The following is a 22776-nucleotide window of genomic DNA, read 5'->3' on the forward strand; positions in this document are numbered from 1 at the left end:
AGAAAACTGTGGGCTTTTTATACGCATTACAGTAAGGCAGCCATCCCCACTACCACACTCAGTACGACGGATCAGTAATTGTTTTCATACACTTTAATTAGAAAAACTCAGATGGCTATGAATAATAATGGAAAAGAGAGACTTTTGCACTTGAAAGGTTGAAGTCAATCAAGTGTGAATGACGGCAAAAAAGAAAAAAAAAAGACACCAATTCATCAGGCCTCTGTTGTCTCGCCGCGTCTTTAATCATAATTCCTGATTGGGATTCAAGAAGGCAGTAAGCAGCGGTTCTTTGTCTGCCTTCACCTTCCGTCAATTAACTCTCCCCGAAATATAATCATCAACCTCACATGCTCCTCTGCATCTTAATCTGGGTCTCCAAACCAGTAAGTCCTGCCCTATATGTGTTTAAGTAATTACCTTTATCTACCTGCATCTCCATAGCCACAGTTCTCACCCTACTTCTACCCCTCCCTCCACAATTAAAAAAAAAAGAAAAAAAGGGGGGGGGGGGAGGAAAAAAAAGGCTGTGGTACATTAAATTGCTACAGGCACAAAATCCCAAAGGCAAACAGAAAAAAGCTTGGAAAAAAGTGCAGGAAACTAGAAATTCTGGATACGGATGTAGGGCAACTGCAGGCAGTCCAGACAGCCACACAGGGCTGGCCCTGGGAAGCAAAACCATGAAAATAAGGCACTGGTCTTGCTTCAGCAACTGGACCCGCTTTAGTCCTCTACCTGTTTAGCACCATTCAGGATTCTCCTGAAAGTGCTGCCCATTTCCTATGCCATTTTCCAGGGAAGGACTACTCTGTCTCTTCGTCCCCACGGTCCACCCCCGAGCAGGTAGCAAAGATAAGAATAGTGAAAATAGGCTGCACGTCTCAAATCGTTTTGCATTTACACTGAATTCCAGACTGCCCATTTTGAACTATTTGTCCTTTTACACTGCAAACCTGTCCAAGGATATACCATTTCCTTGTACATGCAGAAAATGCCTCGCGCGTTGCGGCTGCTTTTAATGGAAACAAATAGTGGGAGTACCAAGGGGGCAGGAAGGTTTAGTAGCCACGGCCACCCGACAGATAAACAAGGAGCGGTGCTCTACGACACAGCATTTGGTACTTCAGATGTATTTAAATGGCATTAACTGTTCTGGTGATAGAGAGGAACGTGTTTATCTCGAGCACAGCTTGTGTTAGCGCATGCAGTTGTTAAATGCTCTCTACCTCCCTCTCACCTGAGCAGGCAATACCTGGCATGTAATCCTGGCATCCATCCTCAGCTCTGCTCAATACCTCCATCTCCCTATTTAAACGTCTCTTCAACACCAACTGTTTCACAACGGCAACATGTCAGTTAATGTGAACCGTTATTAAAAAAACAACCCTACAGATCTAAGTCTGACAAATGTGATTTGTCTTCTCCCTTTCCTTCTCCTGTACATACTTGTTTTGCTCAGTCTAACACTAAACTGTATCCCCTTCGCAGCTGCAGCCGCGATCTTCTGGCCCACAAGCCACCAGCAAAGCCTTCCAGCTTGGGAACACCACTCCGTCACACCAGACCCACCTCTGCGCACAGCCCCGAGAGCGCCCGTCCCCCCGCTGCTCCTACGTCCGAGGTCTGCTCTAGGCTGCTCTCCCAACGTTATCGCACAGAAGGCAAATGGTCCCCTCTTGACCCTTCTGTCCAAACGAAACCGGGAGGTGGGGAGGGATCGGCAGCTCACTCCTACCCGCTCCTTCCGACAGCCCGGCATTCGGATACCAATAGGTAGATCAGGTTCTGTTTATTGGCACTTCAACGACTAGAGTCAGTGTCTCCAAGAAAACCCCTCATGCTGGGGCAGGCACTCAGGGCGCACCCTTCGCTCCGACCGCCCCGTCCCCGTCCCCGTCCCCGTCCCTGTCCTGCTCGGTGGGGCAGGGAACTTGCTTGGGTAAAGAGCGAAGGAGGGAGAAGTTTGGGCCAGAGACTGTGGCAGCTCCTCCTGTGCCCCACTCTGAAACATCTCCCCTGTGGTCTGTACCGGAGATGTGAATGCTGGCCGGAGAACTTCCCTCTAGAGCAGACCGCAGAGAAGCCAATTATCTGCCTTAGAAGATGGAAAGTTGTTGGGACAAGCCTCTCTGCCTCCAAGGACCCTCCCTTTCAGATGAAATTCAGATCCCCTTAAGTAGATAAAATTTCTTTATGATGACGAGATCCACTGACATGCCTCGGCACCCCAATCTGATGGCCATTTCTATAGACAATGTGGTCCAGTGAGTGACTGTTAGAAAAAACCTAAGGGCTGACACGCCACGTCTCCTGCCTCCCTGCCCCATGAGTATCCTCAGCAGATCGCACACGCCCCGACACCTACAGACCTGTCACTGGTCTGGAGAACAACCTGCAGGCCCACTCCTCACCGGTGACAACCTACAGCAGTGACAAGCGTGGCTCCTGCCACTCCTGGATCTACCAGATTTTTAAGACGATGAACTGCAGAGCCGCTTATCAGCACGGGCCGGAGGCTCAGAGCTGCAACACCCCTCCCACGCTGGCCCCGGCAGTGTGACACAAGCATATTCCTGGCACGTCCAAAAAATTTCTCTTGGATAGCGTGAATAGCCAGCTCCCCTTGCACACTGGATCTGCCTGCTCTGACTTTCCTCTGGACCGAGTGACCAAACGCGTGGACAGTCTATGCCGTTCCGCCGTAAATGCCCCAAAATGCTGAAATCATGCGGCTTTGCAAAGAAAATCTCTGGAAGGGGTCTGAGGAGATACATTACTATCCCCATGTCCATGCAACCAGGGGGAAATACACATGCAATGCAAGGTTCCCGAACCAGACAAAGGAGGTAATTTCCATTACAAAGAGAGAGAGAGGGTGCTGGAGTGAAAAGCTTCATTAGACTCAGAGAGGCAAAGCGATGGCAGTATACCAAGGTCACTTCTAATTTAGACCATCTAATTGGCAAACATGGCTCCAAATGGCTATCATCTCACAGGGCTCAGAATTAATGAAGCCCGATTATTTTCATTACCTTCATCCGAGATGGAGAATGAGACACAGAGTGAGAGGGAAAGGGGGGAGTGAGAGGGGGCGAGAAGGAGGGAGAGAGAAAAATTGAATGACAGCAGAAGGGAGAGAGCAATAAGAAAAGACAATAGGAAAGAGGGAAAAAATGTAAAGATAGCAAGAGGGAGAAGTGAGGATGGCAGGGACAGGCAAGAATTACTCTTAGAGCAAGAGAGAAAAGCAAAAGATGGAAAGACGGCTGAAACACTGGGAAGACGCCCTAAACCGAGGAAGAGAAAACTGACAACAGAAATGACGGGAGAGGAATGTGCAGAAGGATAAAGCCGGCCGCGGGAGGAGGGAGAGCTCCCCGCTCCCGGAGGCTCTCGGGAAGCCGTCCCTTCTCCCGGCTTGAGCCCATCAGTCTTGTCAATCGACTGTGCAGGCGAACTGCACTTCACCCTCATTAAGGGGCTCTCTGCTGAAGCGGTGCAGGCCCAAGATTAGCAAAGAGGCTGTTATGTGGAAAGATGGCGATCAGACCCGCTTAGAGCGGCTGAAATGCCACGTAAAATGAACTTGGCCGCATTCGTTCACCAGCCCTGTGGAAGGGAAGCCACAGGAGACCGGGGGGACGGCTGGAGCCCCTGCCCTGCCCCACGGGGGCTTCCCCGGCCCCCACGCCACGCGGGGACGCGGCGCGCGCTCCTGTCCCCTCAAGCCTGTGGCTGCAGCCCCACCAGTCCCCGTCCCAGCGCCTGGGCCGGTGGGGAGGACCCGGGTGTCCCGTGGGACAGCCAGCCCGGCTGCTCGCTGATATGAAAAGGAGAGGGCACGGGAACAGCCAGCTCTGAGATGCTGAGCACAAGCAAGCAGCCATTACCATGGCAACAGACATATTAGACACTGCAGGTTCCTGAAAGGCGTCTGATAAGGTATTATTAACTGGAGCCTCCTCCAAACGCCGAGTGCAAAGACACTGTGTCGAAAGGGACCTGGCTCCCATTTACTGGACTGCAATTCCCTCGCGGTGGCACCAAGACCCGATTCACGCGTCAGACTGAGACGGGAATCTTAGCTAGAATGAGCAAAATTAGGAACCTTTGATGCTGCCACATTCTGCACAAGCCATACTGATTTCTCAAAATATTTGTCATTTAATGCAAAAAAGAACCTCCTTCTTGACCCACATGCTATCTGACTTGAAGCAGGAGAGGCAATCTTCCTCCTCAGACGTATCTCTGGGTACCAAAGGAAACAGCTGCCCAGGGCCAGTGGCAATGGCAAGGTGGAAAAACCAGAAACCAGCAAGAGGACGAGCTTCACGGCTAAGCCAGTCTCCACCGTTCTCAGCAGAAGTCCCGCGCTCTGCAGCAGAAGGACGAGGCCCTGCTCCAGCACAGCAGATGTGCTCACCTAAGGGGACTGTCCTCCACAGTACTGCGGTTGCTTTGGCCACATCCTCTGCGGGGTGTCCCGAGCTCCTTAACGAGTGGCTTCTGCCAGTCTCCCTGTATCCTGGAGGACACAGACCTGCTCAGGCCAAGAGGATGGACCAGCCCAACCGCATCCGTCCCAGACTGCGTGTTCTGCCAACAGCCCAGCTCAGAAACGAACCATTTCACATCAGCGTAACAGATACCCTTAGCAAACTGGTTACGCTTGCTGGCGTAAGAAAGGGGCTCAGCTTCTGCTCACTGCTCTTATAAGGTCAAAATGTCTTCCATCAATTTAGTGAGAAGCTAACAAGATTCGTTCAAGTTCTCAGAAGGTATTTACACACTTAAGCACCATCAATCAAAATGGATGCAGGTCGCAGAGACCGAGGTCTTTGTGACGGGGCAGCTCCTTGACCCAGGTGCATGAGTGGTCGGCAGAGCAGAGCTACGCCCTGCTAGAGCCCGCGGGCACGGCCAGCTTCGCAGGGTTAGTGAACTGCTGGTGCTCTTTCTCCCTGCCTCTCTATATTTTGTTATTCAGGGAGTGCTGGGACCCATCAGCCTGGCTGGATTTTTAATGGGTTTTACAATGTGGTGCCTACTTGGGGCACACATGGTTCTCGCAGGCGGTCGGGAGCATTGGTCCAACAGTGGCCACCGCAAGCCGTCGCAGCCTGCACATCTTCGGATACATCTTTGGCTCCTGCAGAGCCCAACGGGGCCAACAGAGAGGGCAGAAAAGAGAGAGGACAGGTAGCTGGTAAAGCAAAGCGGGAAGATAAAAAGCATAAAGGCGTTTGAGAAGGAGTCACAAGAGGACTGGAAGAGTGATAGAAAGAGAAGACGAGAGAACTGTAAGAGAAAAGCTGGGCAATGCTGCATGTGCTTGCTCAGACGATGTCACAGGAGGGGAGTTGATAAAGAACACGAGTATTATGACAAAGACGATATTATTCACCTCCATTGTCAGGAATCAGTAAAGAAGGGAGAAAAGCAGAAATGGGGTGCAAGCAAAAAAATCACAAAGAGAAAGAACTGACAGGAATCAAAATAAACACTTATTTTATATACTTGGTGACAAGTTCTTAAATGCAGACACAACCTTGCCTTGAAGATTATACCAAAGAAATAACAGTGTAGAAATCTGACAATACATCCCATTTGTGAATTTAGAAGGGTTTTTGAAAATGTGCCTTATTAATTCTACCTGTATCTTAAACTGACACCAGCAAATGGAAAGGCGCACTCATGTGAAACCTATGAAAAGGGAATTCATGAAAGAAACATTCTGGGACTCAAAATGTTATTTAGTGAAGCAAGTGCCTGAGTGCTGGAGAGTGGGGTAAGGCTTTGTGAGCATTTCTGCACCACGACAGCAGGTACAAGTCCCGCAGAAGCGGCCCGGCAGCTGCACACACGACTCCACACGTACGCCAGCGGCAGAGAGAGACTCTGGGTCAGCGGCTCTGGGGTAATGCAAGCCAGAGCACAAACCCAGGTCTCACAAATGAGAATTTGTACACTGCGCTGTTAATTTGCTACTTCTCACCAAGCACGAGCTCTCGAGTGAGATGAATTTTGACTCCTTGGAGACAGTGTTGGAGAAGGATTCCCATGCTAGGTGCTAAAACAAGGATGCAGGGCAGAACAACAGCCTGGTGCAAGCACGTTTGTGCTGAACCACAGTCTGCCATCTGAAGTTTCTGCTCCCCATCAGAAGCTGCAGAAGCAATAGCAATCACAGCCCGTACACAGGCACAATGTTGTTTGACAAACAGCCTGAGAAGTGGAGTTGTTACAAGTTTTGAGCTCTACATGAAGACAGTTAACTTCATCTAGCAAACTTTCACTCCACACTTCAGTGGCTAACTTCTTACTTCAGAGAATTTTAAATGCCTATGCTTAAATCTTAATTTAAACCCAGACATTTCCAAACATTTTAAAAACAGCACTTGAAACAGTAGCTCTAGTATTCAACAGTCCCATAAGGTTTTCCTCCCTTGGGCCAAAGGCAGCGTATCCCTTGCTTTTTCAGGTTACCCTGAAAAAAGGGAATTGTTACACAACAAAAGCATTGTAATTTTGGACGGAGCGACTCCTCACAGAAGTAACAGATCCAACTCATCTCATACAACCATAACAATGATCCTTATTAAGTGAACGAAGAGCAGAACATGGGCTGCACAATAGGACTGTCCCCCCTCCATGAGATGAGACCGCCAAGGGAAGTTACTCTATTGGTTCTTAAAATCATATTTTAAGCAGAAACCTGATATCTAATTTCCTGTAATGTTACCTTAATCACCCTGGCTGTCCTTCTTGGGAAGTGCTCATCAACACACGAGCACGTTCTCTCTGCAACAGGAGCAGCACAGCACATCAGCTACTGCATCTCCCAGAAGCTTCTGTGCAAAATGCGATCCCATGCAATGACCTCGGTAGTTAAAGGAGATCATATTTATTCTTATCTCTTCGCAGGGAGATTGCTCAACACTGAAACACTGCCAGTTTCCACCGTGCTCAAGCACGGACAAGATAGCCTCTGCAGACAAAACATACAGGGATGGGAAAAACCCAGATGACAGAGCCCTGACAGATGAAGGAGCTGCCCACTACAGCAAAGTCAGCCTGCGCAGGTCAGGCCATCCCTTTACTCTTCGTCTTTGCTAGGAAGGCAGCAGACATGCTTCACTACACAGCCACTTACCGTCATGATGAGCTTCTCGACACAGTCAGGTGACACACTGTGCAGATGGGTGAGGTGCAGCTGCAAATGGATCTTGTTGTTCAGCATGTCCTGGCAGAGCGGGCAGCGGAGCATGGGCTGCACCGAGTGCTGGGTCATGGCATGCACCCGCAGTCGATTCACGTCTGTGTTACTGTACTTGCAATATGGACACTGAAACATCTGCAGAGCAAGACAAATGAATCACGCAATTGTTACAGCTGCTGCCTTCCTCTTTCCTTACAGCTAGACTTTAATAATTCGATGCCTTCTCCTACCACCAGTTACCGCCTTTCATCCTCCTTCTGCTATTTTATTCTTTGCTTTTGGCACATATGAAACAAATTACCTGCTTGTAGATGCACAAAAAGCTGGGTTCTTCTTTCTTACCTGCTCTGATTTGGTCTCCTCTGAAGTTTTTGACCATTTAAAGGAGAGAGGCGACTCAGAGCTGCTGGGAAACGATATTCGTTTAGAGGATGCTGGAGGCTCTGTCAGCTCCTTCTCTGCCTGGCTGGCTGGTGCTGCAACAAAAAGAGATTTATATCAGGACATCCCCAAAGAGGCTTACGTTGGACGAAGACAGTATTTCCATTTACTCTGCTGCTGTTGCTTGAAACACGGACTTGGGGGAGGATGTGGACTAACTTACATCCTACAAAGCAAGTCTGGCCAAAAAAGTTCATTCTTGGTTATCTTCCATAGTAAGGGAACCGTCGTGTCATTTATAGTTAGAAGCAGAGAAATCTCAGCTACTTCTGTGGGCTGCTTACAGCCTGTTAGGTGCAGGAGAGTCTTTGCCTGTGTTTACATCGGACGCACAAATGCTTGGCCAGATGTGAAGGCCAACGTGTCATCTCCACGAGCAGTTGGACTGACTCAACAAAGCAGAACTCCTACTCCTAGCTCACCTAGGATGTTTTGCATATGAACACTCTGGAATGCATCTGCATGGGAGATGGCTGGAAGCTGTGGCCGTCAACCCAGCTGACCTGCACTCTGCGCTGGAGGCAGCGGCACACGGCCAGGACAACACCGGCCGGCTCAGCCTGCGCGCCTTGGGGAAGAGCGCACACCTGAGGGTACTGCCCAGCAAGCGGTCCCACCAAAATCACGATGGCAGGGACCCAGCCTACAGCCAGTGCTGGGACGGGACTCGCACATTCTCACGCTGCAACGAGCTGAGGAAAGGCGATTTTATTTCAGCAAAACAGGAAAAGGCAAATGAGCCCAGAAGTCAACAGCAAAACGCTCTGCAAGTTGCGGCACTCCGAGAAGCACATCCCTGACCTTTACCCCTCCCCCGAACCCTGGCAGCCTGCAGTACATAAATTTGTGGGACATCTATTATTTAAAAACTGTAAGGACAAGTATATTATACACAGCCCCCGTCTCCTCCTCCCCGAACACACATTCATAACAGTACTTTAATCTGTCTCGAATCGACTTCAAACCCATTTCGCCCTTAATGGGAGTTATTCATTTTCACTTGAAAGGTAATATATGACAGCTGGATATTTAATATGATGGATCGGCTGCCGATTAACAAGGCACTGTAGCATTCTTAGACCGGTCCCCCCATACTCTTCCCCTTGTCTCTTATTCTCTTTGTGAACCCGCTGGTATCCGCTCCTGGTTTCAGAAGATGCCGTCAGAGTAAGATCCAGGCAAACTGCTTCCTTCTCAAAGATCCTCCTGTTCACTGGCATGAGCTGTATTTCGAAAGGTACCACATCACAGTAAGAAATACAATCCCCATTTCTAGGGGAAAACGCCAGACCCCACCTCTAAGCGTTCAGTTAAATAGAGGCAAAATAACTTCCAGGAGAGGGAAAACAGGTATTGCAGATAGGTAACAATGCTGCCAGAGGGAGGCAGGGATCAGAGGAGCTCTGGTACTACTGAATTTCTCCTGGCAGACTTGGCTGTGCCAAAGCCTGCTCAGAGGTGATTTCCTTCCCCGCAGCGCTGCCCTGCCGCATGCCTGGTATTTCAGCCCTGGCTGGTTACACAGCCTCCATGCACGGATGTAAAGTCCTGGCTGTATCTGAAACCAAAACCACAGGACCCCACTGTGCTGCCAACTCGATGAGAACATCCAAACCTAGAGTTTCTTTGTGTAAAACAAGTCTGCGGTGTCCGTGCCGACATACGGACACCAACGCAGATCCCGCCCTGCCCCCTGCACAGAACCATGGGCTGCTTCTCAGGTCAATCCGCTAGCTTGAACCCAAGACCCTCCCTGGGGTTCAGAACTGGAAAGCCATTAAAGATGTCTACAGGACCAAAGCTGGCCTTCCCTACTTCCTACTAATAAAATGTGCTTGGAGCATGAGAAACACGGCACCACCCCGGACCCCCCTGTGCTGCTCCTCCACCGAGGAAAGCAGTCTCTCCCGGTGGGTTTGGGGAGGCAGAGACCACCACCAAGAGCCAGCACCGTGGCAGGCGAAGGACCACCCTGCCTTAAAATGCCCTGCCCGAGCCTTGTGTGATGTGAGTGGCCCCGATAAGGAGGCTAATTGCTGTTGACATCGTCCGCTCCTCGGCGTGACCTCGGACATCGAAGCGTCAGCCCCAATCAGGCAGTCAGGCGTTGGGACTGGTGTCTGGAGACCCCAGGTCTGCCAGTGCGGTCACGCAGTCATGTGAGCTCTGCTCCAGCCCTGCACCGGGCTGGGATGACAACGCCAGCCACAACTTCAGGTCCCCTTAGACTCCTCTGCCCCGGATGGTGAATGTGCCTCCTGCGTGGTCCAGGCAGGGTCCCTCTGGGCTCTTTATCTGTCAACTGCTGCTTCAAAGCTTTGGGTGTCATCTGCTCCACAAAACTACTGACAAGCGCTGCAGTGAGCCATGCTGGCACTGCCAGCCCTGGGAGACGGGCAGGGGATGTGAGGAAGGAAAAGGGATGACTGGAGAAACCTCTGCTCTTGTATATGGGTCACCTTGCCAAATAACGGATGACAATGCTTTCAGCTTTGGCAACAGAGTGAGAACCACGAAATACTTACAAATCTGCATTAATAAGCCCAGGTGAGCTCCTACAGCGTGAGCTCTGGACTCTTACAAAACCCCTGCTGTCCCCACCGGCGGTAGGATCTGTGCTGGCACAGCGAGGCAGGAGGAGCTCAGGGAGCCCCTGGTCCTCACCCTCTGCCGTCAGCTTCACTGTGCACCACTTCCAGCAGCTCACCAATGTGACGTTTTCCGATGCAGTGACTAAATTCAGCAACCCAACTGTCAGCTACCCTGTAGCTGCTGAACACTACCTGTAACCTCTGGAGTCATGACAGGGTGTTTTCTTATTTCCTTTCTACTGGGAAGCAGCCTGCTTAGAATCAGGGAAATGTAAAAGGTAATTAAAATTTACTTTTACTTACCATCTCCAAAGTGCCCAATTTTATTAAATGCACTTGATCCAACCCATAACTTTAATTCTTCAAAACCAGAATTATTAATGATTGTCCAGACCCCAGAATAACCGGTTTGTTGCAGAGTTCTGAAAAATGCGTACGGAATATTTGTTCTAAGTATTATTTTTTGAGTTGACAGCTCAAGTGGGAATTTTAACACCGAGATCGAAGTTTATTGTTGATAAACAGCCAAACACACAACGTGACACATTCAGTCCACATCACAGATCAGAGGAATTAAGAACTCTCTTCTGCCTGGAGAAATGAGGACACGCAGCTCGGCGCCTGCCTGCAGAGCTCTCTGGCAGCTGCGCGGGACCTTCGCGTCTGCACGGAGTGGACGGGTCAAAATGTCCTCGGCCGAAAATGTCAAAAGGGCCGCGGCCCCGGACGGCAGCTTGGCACCAGAGAAGGTGGAGTACAACGCCTGTGCCCCAACCACGTCCAACATCACGCTTAGAGGTCCAGGCCTTGCAGGAAAGAAAAAGGAATCTGGGTTTAAAGCATGATGTACGACTATGTATCAGTTAGTGTTTTTATTATTTTGACTCTTTAAATGGATTTAGTTCAGGTTTGCTGACCTTAGAGAAAAATCTGCGTTTCTCAACAAACGTACCCGAAAGCCAAGTGCAACGGACGGCGCTGCTGCCGGCACGCTGGCCCGCCACAGCACTTCTTGGAGACCTGCTTGTCTTCTCGCTCTTCCTCGGCAGCTTCTGCTTTTCAGAGGAGGAGGAGAAATCCTCCCAGGCGTTATTTCAGAGGCGAGATGGGACGCTTCCTTGGAAGTGGGGACCCTTTCCTTTGCTAGGTCCTGAGGCAAAACCGGCAAGGGTCCCCAACGCTGCCTGCTCTCCATCCTGGTGGGAAGGGAGTTGCCACCCCGCCTCTCAGCCATCAGATTCTTTTAGCTAAAGTACCACTGACAGCCCCTTCATCTAAACTTCCATCTCCCAACCCAGCAACATAATGGAGAAGCCAATTAAATGATTATTAATTCATGCTGCTTTCCGTAAGCCAGAGGTTCTCATCTCCCTGCATTCCGTAAACCAGCTTGCCACTTGCCCTAGAAATTTACAGTGGGGTTTCTGCTATCTCCATTGATTTAAAAAACAACACCCTCCCCGCCCCCAGCCTACCGAAAATACTCCCTTCCCACTAAGTTCAGCAGCCGGCCTGGGAAAAAGTTTTCAGCGGGACCAGGGAACTGTGTTTTCACTGCCCGATGGAAAATAAAATTCCATATTTGGTGGTGCCTCCCTCCTCAAACCTCCCCGACGTTTTCTTGGAGCAATTACTCAGCATCACGAGCCCTTGGACCAGGCCGACCTGCCCGCCGTGCCTGCACAGCCCTGCGGCTGCAAACGCCCACGACAGCAGCCGTCACCCCTGCACGGGTCTCGCGCAGGAGCATCCTTAAAGCGGCTGCAGTTTTCCTCCCGAAATCCTGAGACTGCAGCAGACTATTTTATCTGTTCTCATGCTCGCACAGCCTTTACTGCGGGCGATGGGCAAGGCCAGGCCCTGTGGTCCAGACCTGCCTGCGCAGTCCCATTAACAGCAGCTCAGGAGCCCAGAATAACGGCGCACAAAGTTTCGGTCTCAGCCTCTCTGGCAGACAGTTGCTATCCCGCAGAAACACACAACTTGTATTAATACAGCAAGAATAACTCTGCGAAGGTAACTCCACCAAGAGACTGCAGTGACACAGAAGCGGCCAGAGCCCTGCTCAGGCCTCCCCGAACGGGCACCTGGGCGTACAGCACTGCTACAGCGCTGCCCGTTTGTTACCGCGTGTCTTAATAATATATGGTTGAATGTTTCTTTCTGAAACACTGTCTGTTTACATTCCTTATTCCCTGAAGGTACCATTCGTTCTAATAAGATGTTGTAGCCATACTAACAGGCCTGTATATTGCCTGTTGCTCTACGGTATTTTTTCAACTCTGTATTTGATAAATAACGTGATGGCACGACAGACAGAAGTAAATACACAGAGATTTGCAAGCACACTTTTGTATCCAGACCTTTATTGCTGCCTTTCAGAAACGTGGCCCTGAAAACGGTCAAATAATTTGTTTTTCTAATGCTGTGTCACACCTTCCAGCCTGCAGTGAGTATGAACAACTGAATTACTATTAAATATTCATATTACAGTACCCAGAAGCCCCAACCGCCACCAGACTTTTCTGCCACGCTCTGTACAAACACAGAGCACCCAGAAAACGTCGCAGTGAGATGCCAGACAGCACAAGGGGCACGTGGAAGCAGATCTTCCCCGCGGCCCTGCAGATCAGCTCACCTCACCTCCCCTCGGCTCCTGAAGGAGGCCCTGGGACCTGCCGGACCCACGCCGCTCCCTACGCAGAGCTCTAACGTGGCGCCACGCTGTGAGCCACGAGCGAAGGCGCCGGGGGGGAGAAAATGACCCGCACAGGCTGGCCGAGAGACACCGGAGCGACGGCACAAAGTTACAGACCAGTCCCAAAGGCTGTGAGAATCCCGACCTGACCCAGGGAGCAGGAGAGTCGGTGAGCAACACGGCCGCAGGCGGTTCTGCCACGCCGGCACGCTGGGACGAGGGCCCCGGTGCTCACAGACACGTACGTGGCAGTGACCGCAGCAGATGCTGACCTTGGCACACGAGTAGCAAAACGCTCCGGCAGACGTACCCGAAAGAAGAGGCCTGGACCGAAGCCGGGAGGCTTCCCTGCCCCGGGAGCGACAGCTCCCTCTTTGCTGCTCAGAGACTTGCGCAGGGCAGAAGGAAAGACGGAGTACGTAGAAAATCATCCCATCTCGTGCCCAGCATGACCCCACCTTTGCAAAGTGGTACCCTAAAGCACTGCAACTTTTCTTCCAGCAATGGTGTCTAAGATTGTATCTTTAGAACCGTGGGAAATCTTGGGTTTTTTTAAATTACAAAGTAGCTGAAAGGAAACAAGCAATAGTCTTTTATATTTACCTATTTCATATGGTTCTTGAGCCAGCTATCAATCCGTGTGAATATTACTGTCCAATTCAACTGAATAAATATTTCAACTAACCTACCATGAGAGTCCATATCAACTAATTTATTAAATCAATGTGTTGAGCTTGTGTCCTGGTTTCAGCTGGGATAGAGTTAATTTTCTTCCTAGCAGCTGGTATAGTGCAATGTTTTGGATTTAGTAGGAAAATAATGTTGATGATAACACACTGATGTGTTTAGTTGTTGCTAAGTAGCGTTTATCCTAAGTCAAGGATTTTTCAGCTTCTCATGCCCAGCCAGCAAGAAGGCTGGAGGGGCACAAGAAGTTGGGAGGGGACGCAGCCAGGACAGCTGGCCCAGACTGGCCAAAGGGATATTCCATACCATATGATGTCATGCCCAGTATAGAAACTGGGGGGAGTTGGCTGGGAGGGGCGGATTCCTGCTCTGGAACTAACTGGGCATTGGTTGGCGAGTGGTGAGCAACTGCATTGTGCATCACTTGTTTTGGATATTCTAATTCTTTTAGTATTGTATTATTATTACTATTATTATTATCATTATTTCCTTCCTTTCTGTCCTATTAAACTGTCTTTATCTCATCCCATGAGTTTTTTTTTTTTTTTTTCCCCATTCTCTCCCCCATCCCACTGGGTGCGGGGAGTGAGCGAGCGGCTGCGTGGTGCTTAGTTGCTGGCTGGGGTTAAACCGCGACAGCTTGGGAGATGGTCTAAACAACAGTAATTCTGCTGACTCCTTAAAACCAGCAAGAAGGGATCACCACCACTGCCGGGCAGCACACAGATACTGGGCGAGCAGAAACTACCGGTGAGGAAAGAGCAAACATGGAGAGTGGAGATCGCAGAGACGTCGGCAGAGACCCGCTCGCTGAAGAACATGCGTGGAAAGTATCTGGAAACACCAAAGCAGCGGTGGGACAAGCTCCGCTGCAGCACAGCCATTCACCCAGCAGTGCCACCGAGACAGCCCCTCCGCGCTCCCGGACATCCTAGAAAGCAGGGACTGCCGCACGGGTGGGTTTTAGTACGTGTTATCGCTGCTGGGGAGGGAGCAACCGGGTTTCACTGCGGTGAACACAACATGCACGTGCTTTCAAGATGAGCAGCTGGCAAAGGCAGCCGCGAGCTGGCAGGGAGCCGTGCAGGCAGGGCGGGCCAGCTCCGGCTTGGGGGTGTGCAGGACCATTTCTCCCAGCTAGAAGTCAACAATTGTTCCACTTGGGCCAGACTGGTGATTTTGCTGCTTTTTATTTTTTAAGCAGGCATACTTCACTAGGTATAAACAGAAAGCTCAAAAAGGAGTCAGCAACACAATCAGGCTGACCGCGAGGAAGAATCAAAGACACCGAGCACGTGGCGGAGCTCAACGGCCCCACTGGAGCAGAGGGGGCCGGACTGGGTGAGCCTGGCAGAGCCAGGCCAGGACGCTGCGCAGAGGGCGACCAGGGATGCTCCGGGGCCACGGCTCGGAGCAGTGCCCGCGGCCGGCTGGCTCCTGCCAGAGGGCTGAGCCCAGGGAGGATCCCACGGCCTGCCCTGGGGAAGGGCCGACGGAGGGGCCTTTGGGGTCCTCCCACAGCCACCGCTGGGCCATCGCCTCCCCTTCGCCCCCACAGAGACCAGAAACCCAGCACCTGCGGACGCTGCTGGGAGCCAGGCGCGCTCCGAGCCCAGCCTCCCCAGCGAGCTGCGGCCCGGAGGCACCCGGCCCGGCTGTTTTCCTGGGCTTGAGCTGGCGCCCGGCAGCCTTTTGTGCTTCGTAAATCCTCAGGAAAAAAGCACAATTACAGTCAGCCTTCCCATCCCCTCTCCTAGGTTTCCTTCACACAGAAGCCAGGGTCGAGAGCCACTCCATCGCGCCCCTCGTCCCCTTCCTCCCAGCCCGCTCTCGCCCTCGTCGTTACTCTGGTCCACAGAATATCCCAGCCATTAAGTGCTTAACAAACGCCATATATTAAAAAAACAGAAAAAAGCGGCAGCGGGGGGAGGGGCAGTAATAGATTTCCGTCAGGATGTGCCTGACCTGTTTTTTTCAATTTCAGTAATTAGAAAGGCAGTGGGCCTGTAGGAATTATTCATAAACTGCAGGAGCTGTGCAGTATACATTTATGTTAAACATGTCAAATCCGATTGAAATCATGCCTGCCAGCACCATACTCCATAAACACACTTTTCTGCAACAATTTCCCAGCTCTCGGCAGCCCATTAATACCTCCTTTAATAGCAATCTACCACGGATTCGAATCAGGGACGCTCCATTGCACTAATTGCTCTGTTAGGTGAGCATCATGGATTAAAAAAAAAAAAAAAATCATTAAAAAAAATAAAAGCCCTTCAGGCTAGTCCTCTACAAATATTTCATTTCAATCTATATTTTAAGTAGAGTTTGTTTCTTGTTTTTGTGGAAAAAAATCTCATACTCCACATCTATACAACTGACAGTGCATTAAGAAAGTCTCTTTCATAGCTGGGTCACTGCAGATGAAGTGCTTCTCTCTAGTCAGAAAATACATGTAAGCCCCACCCCGAATCTCAAAGTCTCGCACTGATCTACCCTGGTCTGATTCAGGCTTTAGCTGGAAACCAGTGTGTTGAATATTAATCATTTACACCCTGCCTTAAAAATGGAGTCGGGAATCGCCACCATTTCTTTCCTCCTTGCTGGTTTGCCTGTGATAAATCTCACGTTCGTCATGATGAGATAATTTCTAAAGCTCAGCCATCAGGCAAAGAGCATCTCCCTTCTCCAGCACGGAGGTGGGCGGCTCTGGAGCAGAGAGAGGGAAGCGGGCAGGGCAGAGGCAGCTCCGGTGCGACGGGGGCTGCACCCCACGGCGCTTGGGAGCTGCTTCATCCCACTGCCGGAGGGAGAGGAAAAAGAGAAAGCAAACAGGTCCCATCTAGAAACAGGGAACATCAGCCCTTTTCTCTCCAGGCAGTATTTTAGGAGTCATGTAAGAGTGCTAGTGCCTGTGGAGCACTGCTGCTTGTTAGGAGTTGAGGGGAACAGAGGCAGCGTGAGCACTGCTGAAAGCAGACGGCACTGCCGCTTTCCAGAAGTCTTTTAGGAGCCACAAAGATGTATGAGGAAATCAAGGTAAAACGAATCCTTATTTGGGATGGAGTTTTCCACATGTATATTTTAATGGAAAGTATTACCTAAAAATATGTTTCTGCTTAAGATTATTCCATTTTACAATAAATAACAAAACCGAATCGATAAATTTATTTTGCAGCTGAGACATTTCGACAAATGTACAACGAAAGCAGAGAAGTTTTTCCTTTCAGTGCTAACACTGACACCGGTGCAGCCTGCCACATGCAGACGTATGTACTGCAGAGCAGTCAAACAACCCTGACTCATCACTCGTGTGGCTGTGCAGGGGGAGCTTGGGAGACGTACTCGACATGTTGTCAGAGATCTCACAAATCTTTAAGAAAGTGGAAGAAATAATCACCCAGTGCACAGTTAAGAAACTGAGGCACAAAAGGTGAGTAAATTGTTAAGGAACGTAATGGCCAAATTGCAGCATGATGAACAGAAAACAGGTCTATCAACCTCCACTTCAACACGCTATTTATTGGCTTTGAGCCCGCGCTTCTTTCTCGCCTGTCTCCCACTTCCACAGAATGGCATGGCTCAGAGGCACCTCCAAAGGTCAGCCAGTCCATCCAAAGCAGGATAAACTGTGCCTACTTCATTCCCGACAGCAGATCGTCTAATCTTCTTGAAAGACCTCTGAGGAACCTTCCCAGAAAATCTACTCCAGTGCTTCACAAGCTGTACCAGGAGAATTTTTTTTTTATTTATTATCTAACCTCAATCTTTCTCCCTTCAATTTAAGCCCATTGCTCCTTGTTGTCTATATCCTGAACATGGAGAACAAATTACTTCCTTCCTTTCAGAAGCATTTTATGCACAAGAAGACTTATCTTCTCCTCCCCTTTGGTCTTCTCTTTTTGGGTCAAATAAGCCCGTTCACTCAATTTTCTCCTCACAGCTGACGCTATGCAGACCATGCTGTGTTCTGGGTCGTTCTTGCTGTTTGGGCTTTCTCAGATTGCTCCTCAACTTTCTTGACACCCCAAGCTCAGAAATGGACAGCTTTCCAGTGCTGAGGAAACGCAGCCATTCCACAGTATTTTCACCTACACCATAATGCTTGCGCTTCGTTTTCAGACTGTCCTGAAAAGCAGCGTCCAAAGTCTTCCTAGGGAGAAGATACGAGATACTGACTGCAAACAGGACCTTCTTCACACAGAAGGAAATTGGGTCGTGTTGACATGATTTGTTCTTGACAAATCCGTGTCGACTGTTACTCATCTCATTATCTTCCCGACAGTACTTACAAACAGTTGTTTGGTCAATTCCCAGGAAAATCTGGGGCAAACGGAGCTGGCAGGTGTGCGGTTCCCCAGCTACTCCTTTAGGCAAAGATAAGCACCGTGCCTGTCCCCTCGCGGCACCTCCCCTGCCTTCTGTAAATTCCCAAGAGAGCAGCTGACAGGCCTGAGGATGCTTCAGTCACTTCCTCAAAACACCCAGGTACAAAGCAGCAGGTCACTGATGGGACAACATTTAGCTTAAATAAGTACTTTGCAGGCTGTTCCTTCACAGTTGGAGGACGAGCTCTCCCCACAGTGCTGCTGACACTGGCTGCTCTGGTCTCTCACGTGTCGGTCTCGTGAATTCGGCTTAGTGAAGACAAATGCAAAGAAGCCTTTATGCTCTTCAGCTTTCTTGACATCGTGGTTGATAACCTTCCCACTCTGCTGAGCTGCAGACCAGCTCTTTTCTTGCAGTCTCCTCTTGCAGCAGGTGAGTGCTTCCTTCATGCTGCCCGTTTCCCTCCCTGGTTACTTCTCAATTTGTGCCGTGGTGTTTTGATATTCCTGTACATGCGGACACTGCTCTTCTGTGGTTGTCTTGAATAACCTGACCTAGTTTCCATTCCTTTCCATGTCTGAGGCCCAGAAGGACATGGCAACACAGCCAAGGGAGCTCGAAAGCAGAATCAATACAGGACGGAGGTGCGGTACCTGCTTCGCATATCCACTGTACATAAACAGAAGATAACATTTTTTTTTGCTTTAAAGTTCAGGGCAATGTTGTTACATGTTTGAAAGCAGGACCTGAATTCAACAACAGCACGCACATACATCTTGCTGAGGCTGCACTCTTCAGCCTTGCAATGGGTCTGGACAAGGCTTGTCCAGAGCTCTGTGGGCTTACGTACATAGTCTGTGTATTCCTTGCGTGTTTTCCTTTGAAGACTTGATGAAGCTGTCCATTTCTTATCTGCTGTTTGACTGACAAACACCAAAAATGGATTAGGAATTTCACCGGCAGGATGAAAAAATAAAACCATCCAAATTTAGAGTTTCTGGATAGTAAAGGGTTTAAAAAGTAGGTTCTTCATTTTTCCTTACATGTTTTAACATATAAAAATAATCTTTTCACATAGATCAGCTTGTGTAAGTGCTTCAGGTTTGGGAAAAGCGTCCTACTTGCCCTTTAAGAGATTTAATAAATATACAATACTTACATCTTTCTGCGACACTTCACAAAGCGTGCTTTTGCTTAGGATCACACAATCCCACACAACAAGAGACTAAAAATCACCTACAGCGAAGCAAAATCTGCATCTCTGGGTTGAAGAATGGGTCTGTGATGGGGAGCGACACACAGAGCAACCTCAGCGAGTGCAATCTAGACTGGGAACATGAGCTTCAACAAGCATTAAAGCACAGCTTGCTTTCTTCACCAGTTTGGACACATCTTCCCATTGATTGAGATTGAGACTGGTTGAGATTAAAACTGTATTGAGGTGAAAGACCACATTTTATCCTTTTGAAGACTGCGTAAGCCAAAATATCTCTTTGGCTGTGGCTCACTAAGAGGCAACCACAAACACGGCAGGAGAAGGCTGCCTGGAAGAAGGGTCTCTGTGCAGACAGAGAGGCATCGTACCAAGCAACCGTAAGTCTGCAAACCGACTGGGCTACCGTGCAGAAACAGAAATGGGGAGTCAGGGCTGCTCCGTCCTGGGTCAAGGAAAATGAGGACCGCCTCCAGCGCCTCCGTTTCCACACATATGCTGAAGCGGTCAGCAAGTGCCAGCTGAGGAGGGGAACGGCCCTCTCCAGAGGAGGACAATCTTGCAGCTACTTTCTGCTCAAAGGCAAGGAATATTTAAAAGATTCCTCCCACTCACCTCTGCAAGATAGCAACCATCTTCTGGGAATGACAGAGTAACCTAATACCTTCATTATTAATCCATCTAAGGATTTTGCAAAGAGAAACCTTTCAGATTCCACTCCAACAACACAAGTATTGTTGCGCATCTGCAGTTTCTGTTTCAGGATGTCATGGCTCCAGCAGAAAGGGAGCAGTTAAGAGAGCACAAGCACAGGGTCTGCCTCTCTGCTTTGCCTTTGTGCATCAAAATCTTGCTACCAGAGCCAGGACCATGATGAAAAAGCAGGCTAACAGTCTCTCAGGTCTTAACAACATAGGGTGGGGTTTCACGATACGCTTAATCCACCCTAAGTGCTGGCTGCTGCCACAAGCGGCAGTCCCCTTCTCCGTCCTCCCCGCCCAGCTGCCGATTGCCACTGCCCAGCTCAGGCCCAGCACCACTGAGCGCAGGCCCACCACCACAGCACCAGCGTGAGCCTGGGGCTGGGAGCGGGGACGCATGACCCACCACGGCTTCAACTACGCGAGTGTGTCACGAAGCTACTCCCGAACACTTCAGAGAGGACGACACTTACGTCATGCTGACAGTGCTGCGTGGCGCGGCCATTTAAGGGAAGAGTTTTGCAGGCCGCTGCTCTTCCCACTTTCCTTTTCTGGATTTAAAGAAAAAGAGGGACCAAAACCCACCTGTCCATTTACTCTGGTCCTTGTCCCCTCCACTCTCTTGCTCCTTGGCAGGCTCTTCAGCATCACCGGCTGTTTCATTGGGCCCTTCCACATCTTCAATGGATTCTTCTGAAACAAGAGAAGCAGAAAGTGTAACATAACAATGGAAGTCAAAACAGAAGAGCAAGTAACTGCCATTGAGCAAGAGCAACAGCCAACGCTGAAGCACAAGTGTTGCGTGGCAGGTATCAATGTCACCCAGCCTTCTCCCAACACTACCTGCTAGCTGGTCAAGAAAGAAACTACAGAGGAAAAAGGGAGAGATGAAGACGAAATGAAGAATCTCACCCACTTCTACCACTTATAGCTACTGACGTCCCCTGCGGTGTAACGTACAGTGAAACATTTGCCTGGTATGAGAAGGTTCTACCCAACCACGCCACGGATTAGAGAAGCGTCAGGGACTGACCGGAGCCTCCAGCACCTTCAGCCTCAGTCTTCCTCCTCATCCCCATCTCAAGCTTTTCAGACCAAATGGCACCGTGCAGTACTGACCCTGGTCACCAAGAACCCCGAGTTCACCGCAGAACCACCACCACTCACTTCTGCTCAGACAAAGCAAGGAGCAGCACTGTCTTCTGCAGACGCGGCCCTGACACAAGGCAGGGGAGGAAGCTGCTGGGGGTCTTATTTTTGTCCCAGTCATGGGAAGAGCTTGAGCACACAGGCAGTATCACACAGGTGCAAAAGCATGAAGGAGAAAAAATACTCGGTGAAGTGAAGCGCTGAAAGCTCAGAACAAAACACAAAGTGCCACTGCCCCACCCGTTAACCAAAGCACCAGTGTGCCAAGGCCGGCGGCATGGAGCGTGTCGACATGGCATGGTGCAGCTCCACGCAGAGGCACCCTCGTCAGGTGAGCTACTGTGAGCGAGATAGCTGCAGCTGCCAGGCCTCTTACACCGGGGTGTAACAGCTACATTATCATCTAATATCTTGGGTATTTATGTACAGTGCATGCAGCTCGACAGCTACCATGTAATTGACAGGGGCTACATCAGCACTGGGAAGAAAGGGTAGTTTTTAACCCATTATATCCTCTTTTAGGCAGGATAGTTCATAATTTTAACTTGCATTATCTGGTCATGGTAAATCCTAGGCTATCCTGAGGTTTTATCTGAACTACCTAACCAGTTAAAGCACCAGCCCCCATCCTCCCCCTAACAAAGACAGGGCTCGAAAACAAGATTAAAAATATGTATTAGAAGATTGCAGATACTCAGCAGTGCCCTTTGAGAATGTGACAACCTAAATCAGGGAGGAACTTGTAAAAGCATCCAGAGATCAGCACTGATAGTATGTGGAAGCACTGTGATTTATACTCTACCCCTCTTTCACTCTTTTAAAAGCTGGAAACTCTTGAGAGCTACAGGGATCCCAGTGGTCTTCGCTCGGGAAAACAGGACCCCAGAGTGAGAGGTGTGATGGGTGGCATCGCTAGGCAAAGGCACCTAACACGTAGGAAGATACAAATTACTGATGCAGGGGTGAGACGAGCAGTCTGCCTTGTGGGACGAGTGCTCAAGTTTGCTGGAGAGAAGGGCTGTGAAATCAGCAGCTGGATTCACGTTTCAGAAATTAAAATTCCCATTTTTTCCCCACTCCGGGGAAAAAAACCAACAAACCGCCTCGCCCCAACCCAACCCAGCCACCTCGCTGCCTTCAAAATGCTGCCATGCAGGGTGAGACAGCGTTTCTTCAACCGAGGCAGCTGGCATAGAAAGCAGATTTTAGCCGGCTTTATTAAAAACCTTCATTAAAGGGGTTTCTACTATTTTATTCAAATCTTCATTTTAACCTCTCTCTGGACGTCCAGCTTGCTCTGCCGGCTGAGGAGCCGGCAGAGGCGGGTGGGGAGCCGGCCCCCCACCGCCCACAGCCCATCGCCCCCGGCCCCGGCCCAGCCCCGGGGCCGCGCAGCCCCGGCCGGGCTCGGGAGCGGGCGCCGCTCCGGGCTGGGGGCGGCCCCCCGGCCCCGCTCAGGGCCCCGACCCGGAGCTCCCCCTCGCCCCCCCGGCCCGGAGCCCCCCCCGGCCCGGTCCGGCCCCGCCCGGCCCGGCCGAACAACAAAGGGGGCCCGGCGCGCCGGCACTCCCGGCTGCGACCCGGAGGTGTCAGCATCGGCATGGGAGGAAGAGGAAGGGCGAGCCGGCTGCCGGGCTCAGACGCTGTCTGGGCTCTAACCTGAGCATGTGGAAATAATACACGTCTTCAAGTGCACTGTCTGGTTCGAGGGGAATAAAATAGGACATTCATAAGCAGTTACACCA

General features: G+C 50.3%; 1 protein-coding gene across 1 annotated transcript in view; it reads right to left on the reverse strand.

The window, feature by feature from the left end:
- ZFHX3 (zinc finger homeobox 3) overlaps positions 1–22776 on the reverse strand; it is a 175698-nt gene that overhangs the window by 15910 nt on the left and 137012 nt on the right. The window contains 3 exon segments of the mRNA XM_050904095.1: positions 7157–7357; positions 7565–7692; positions 20480–20575. Coding sequence (XP_050760052.1) covers positions 7157–7357; positions 7565–7692; positions 20480–20575 — 425 coding nt within the window.

This window comes from Gymnogyps californianus, chromosome 12, assembly GCF_018139145.2.
Source record: "Gymnogyps californianus isolate 813 chromosome 12, ASM1813914v2, whole genome shotgun sequence".
Classification (NCBI taxonomy): Eukaryota; Metazoa; Chordata; class Aves; order Accipitriformes; family Cathartidae; genus Gymnogyps; species Gymnogyps californianus.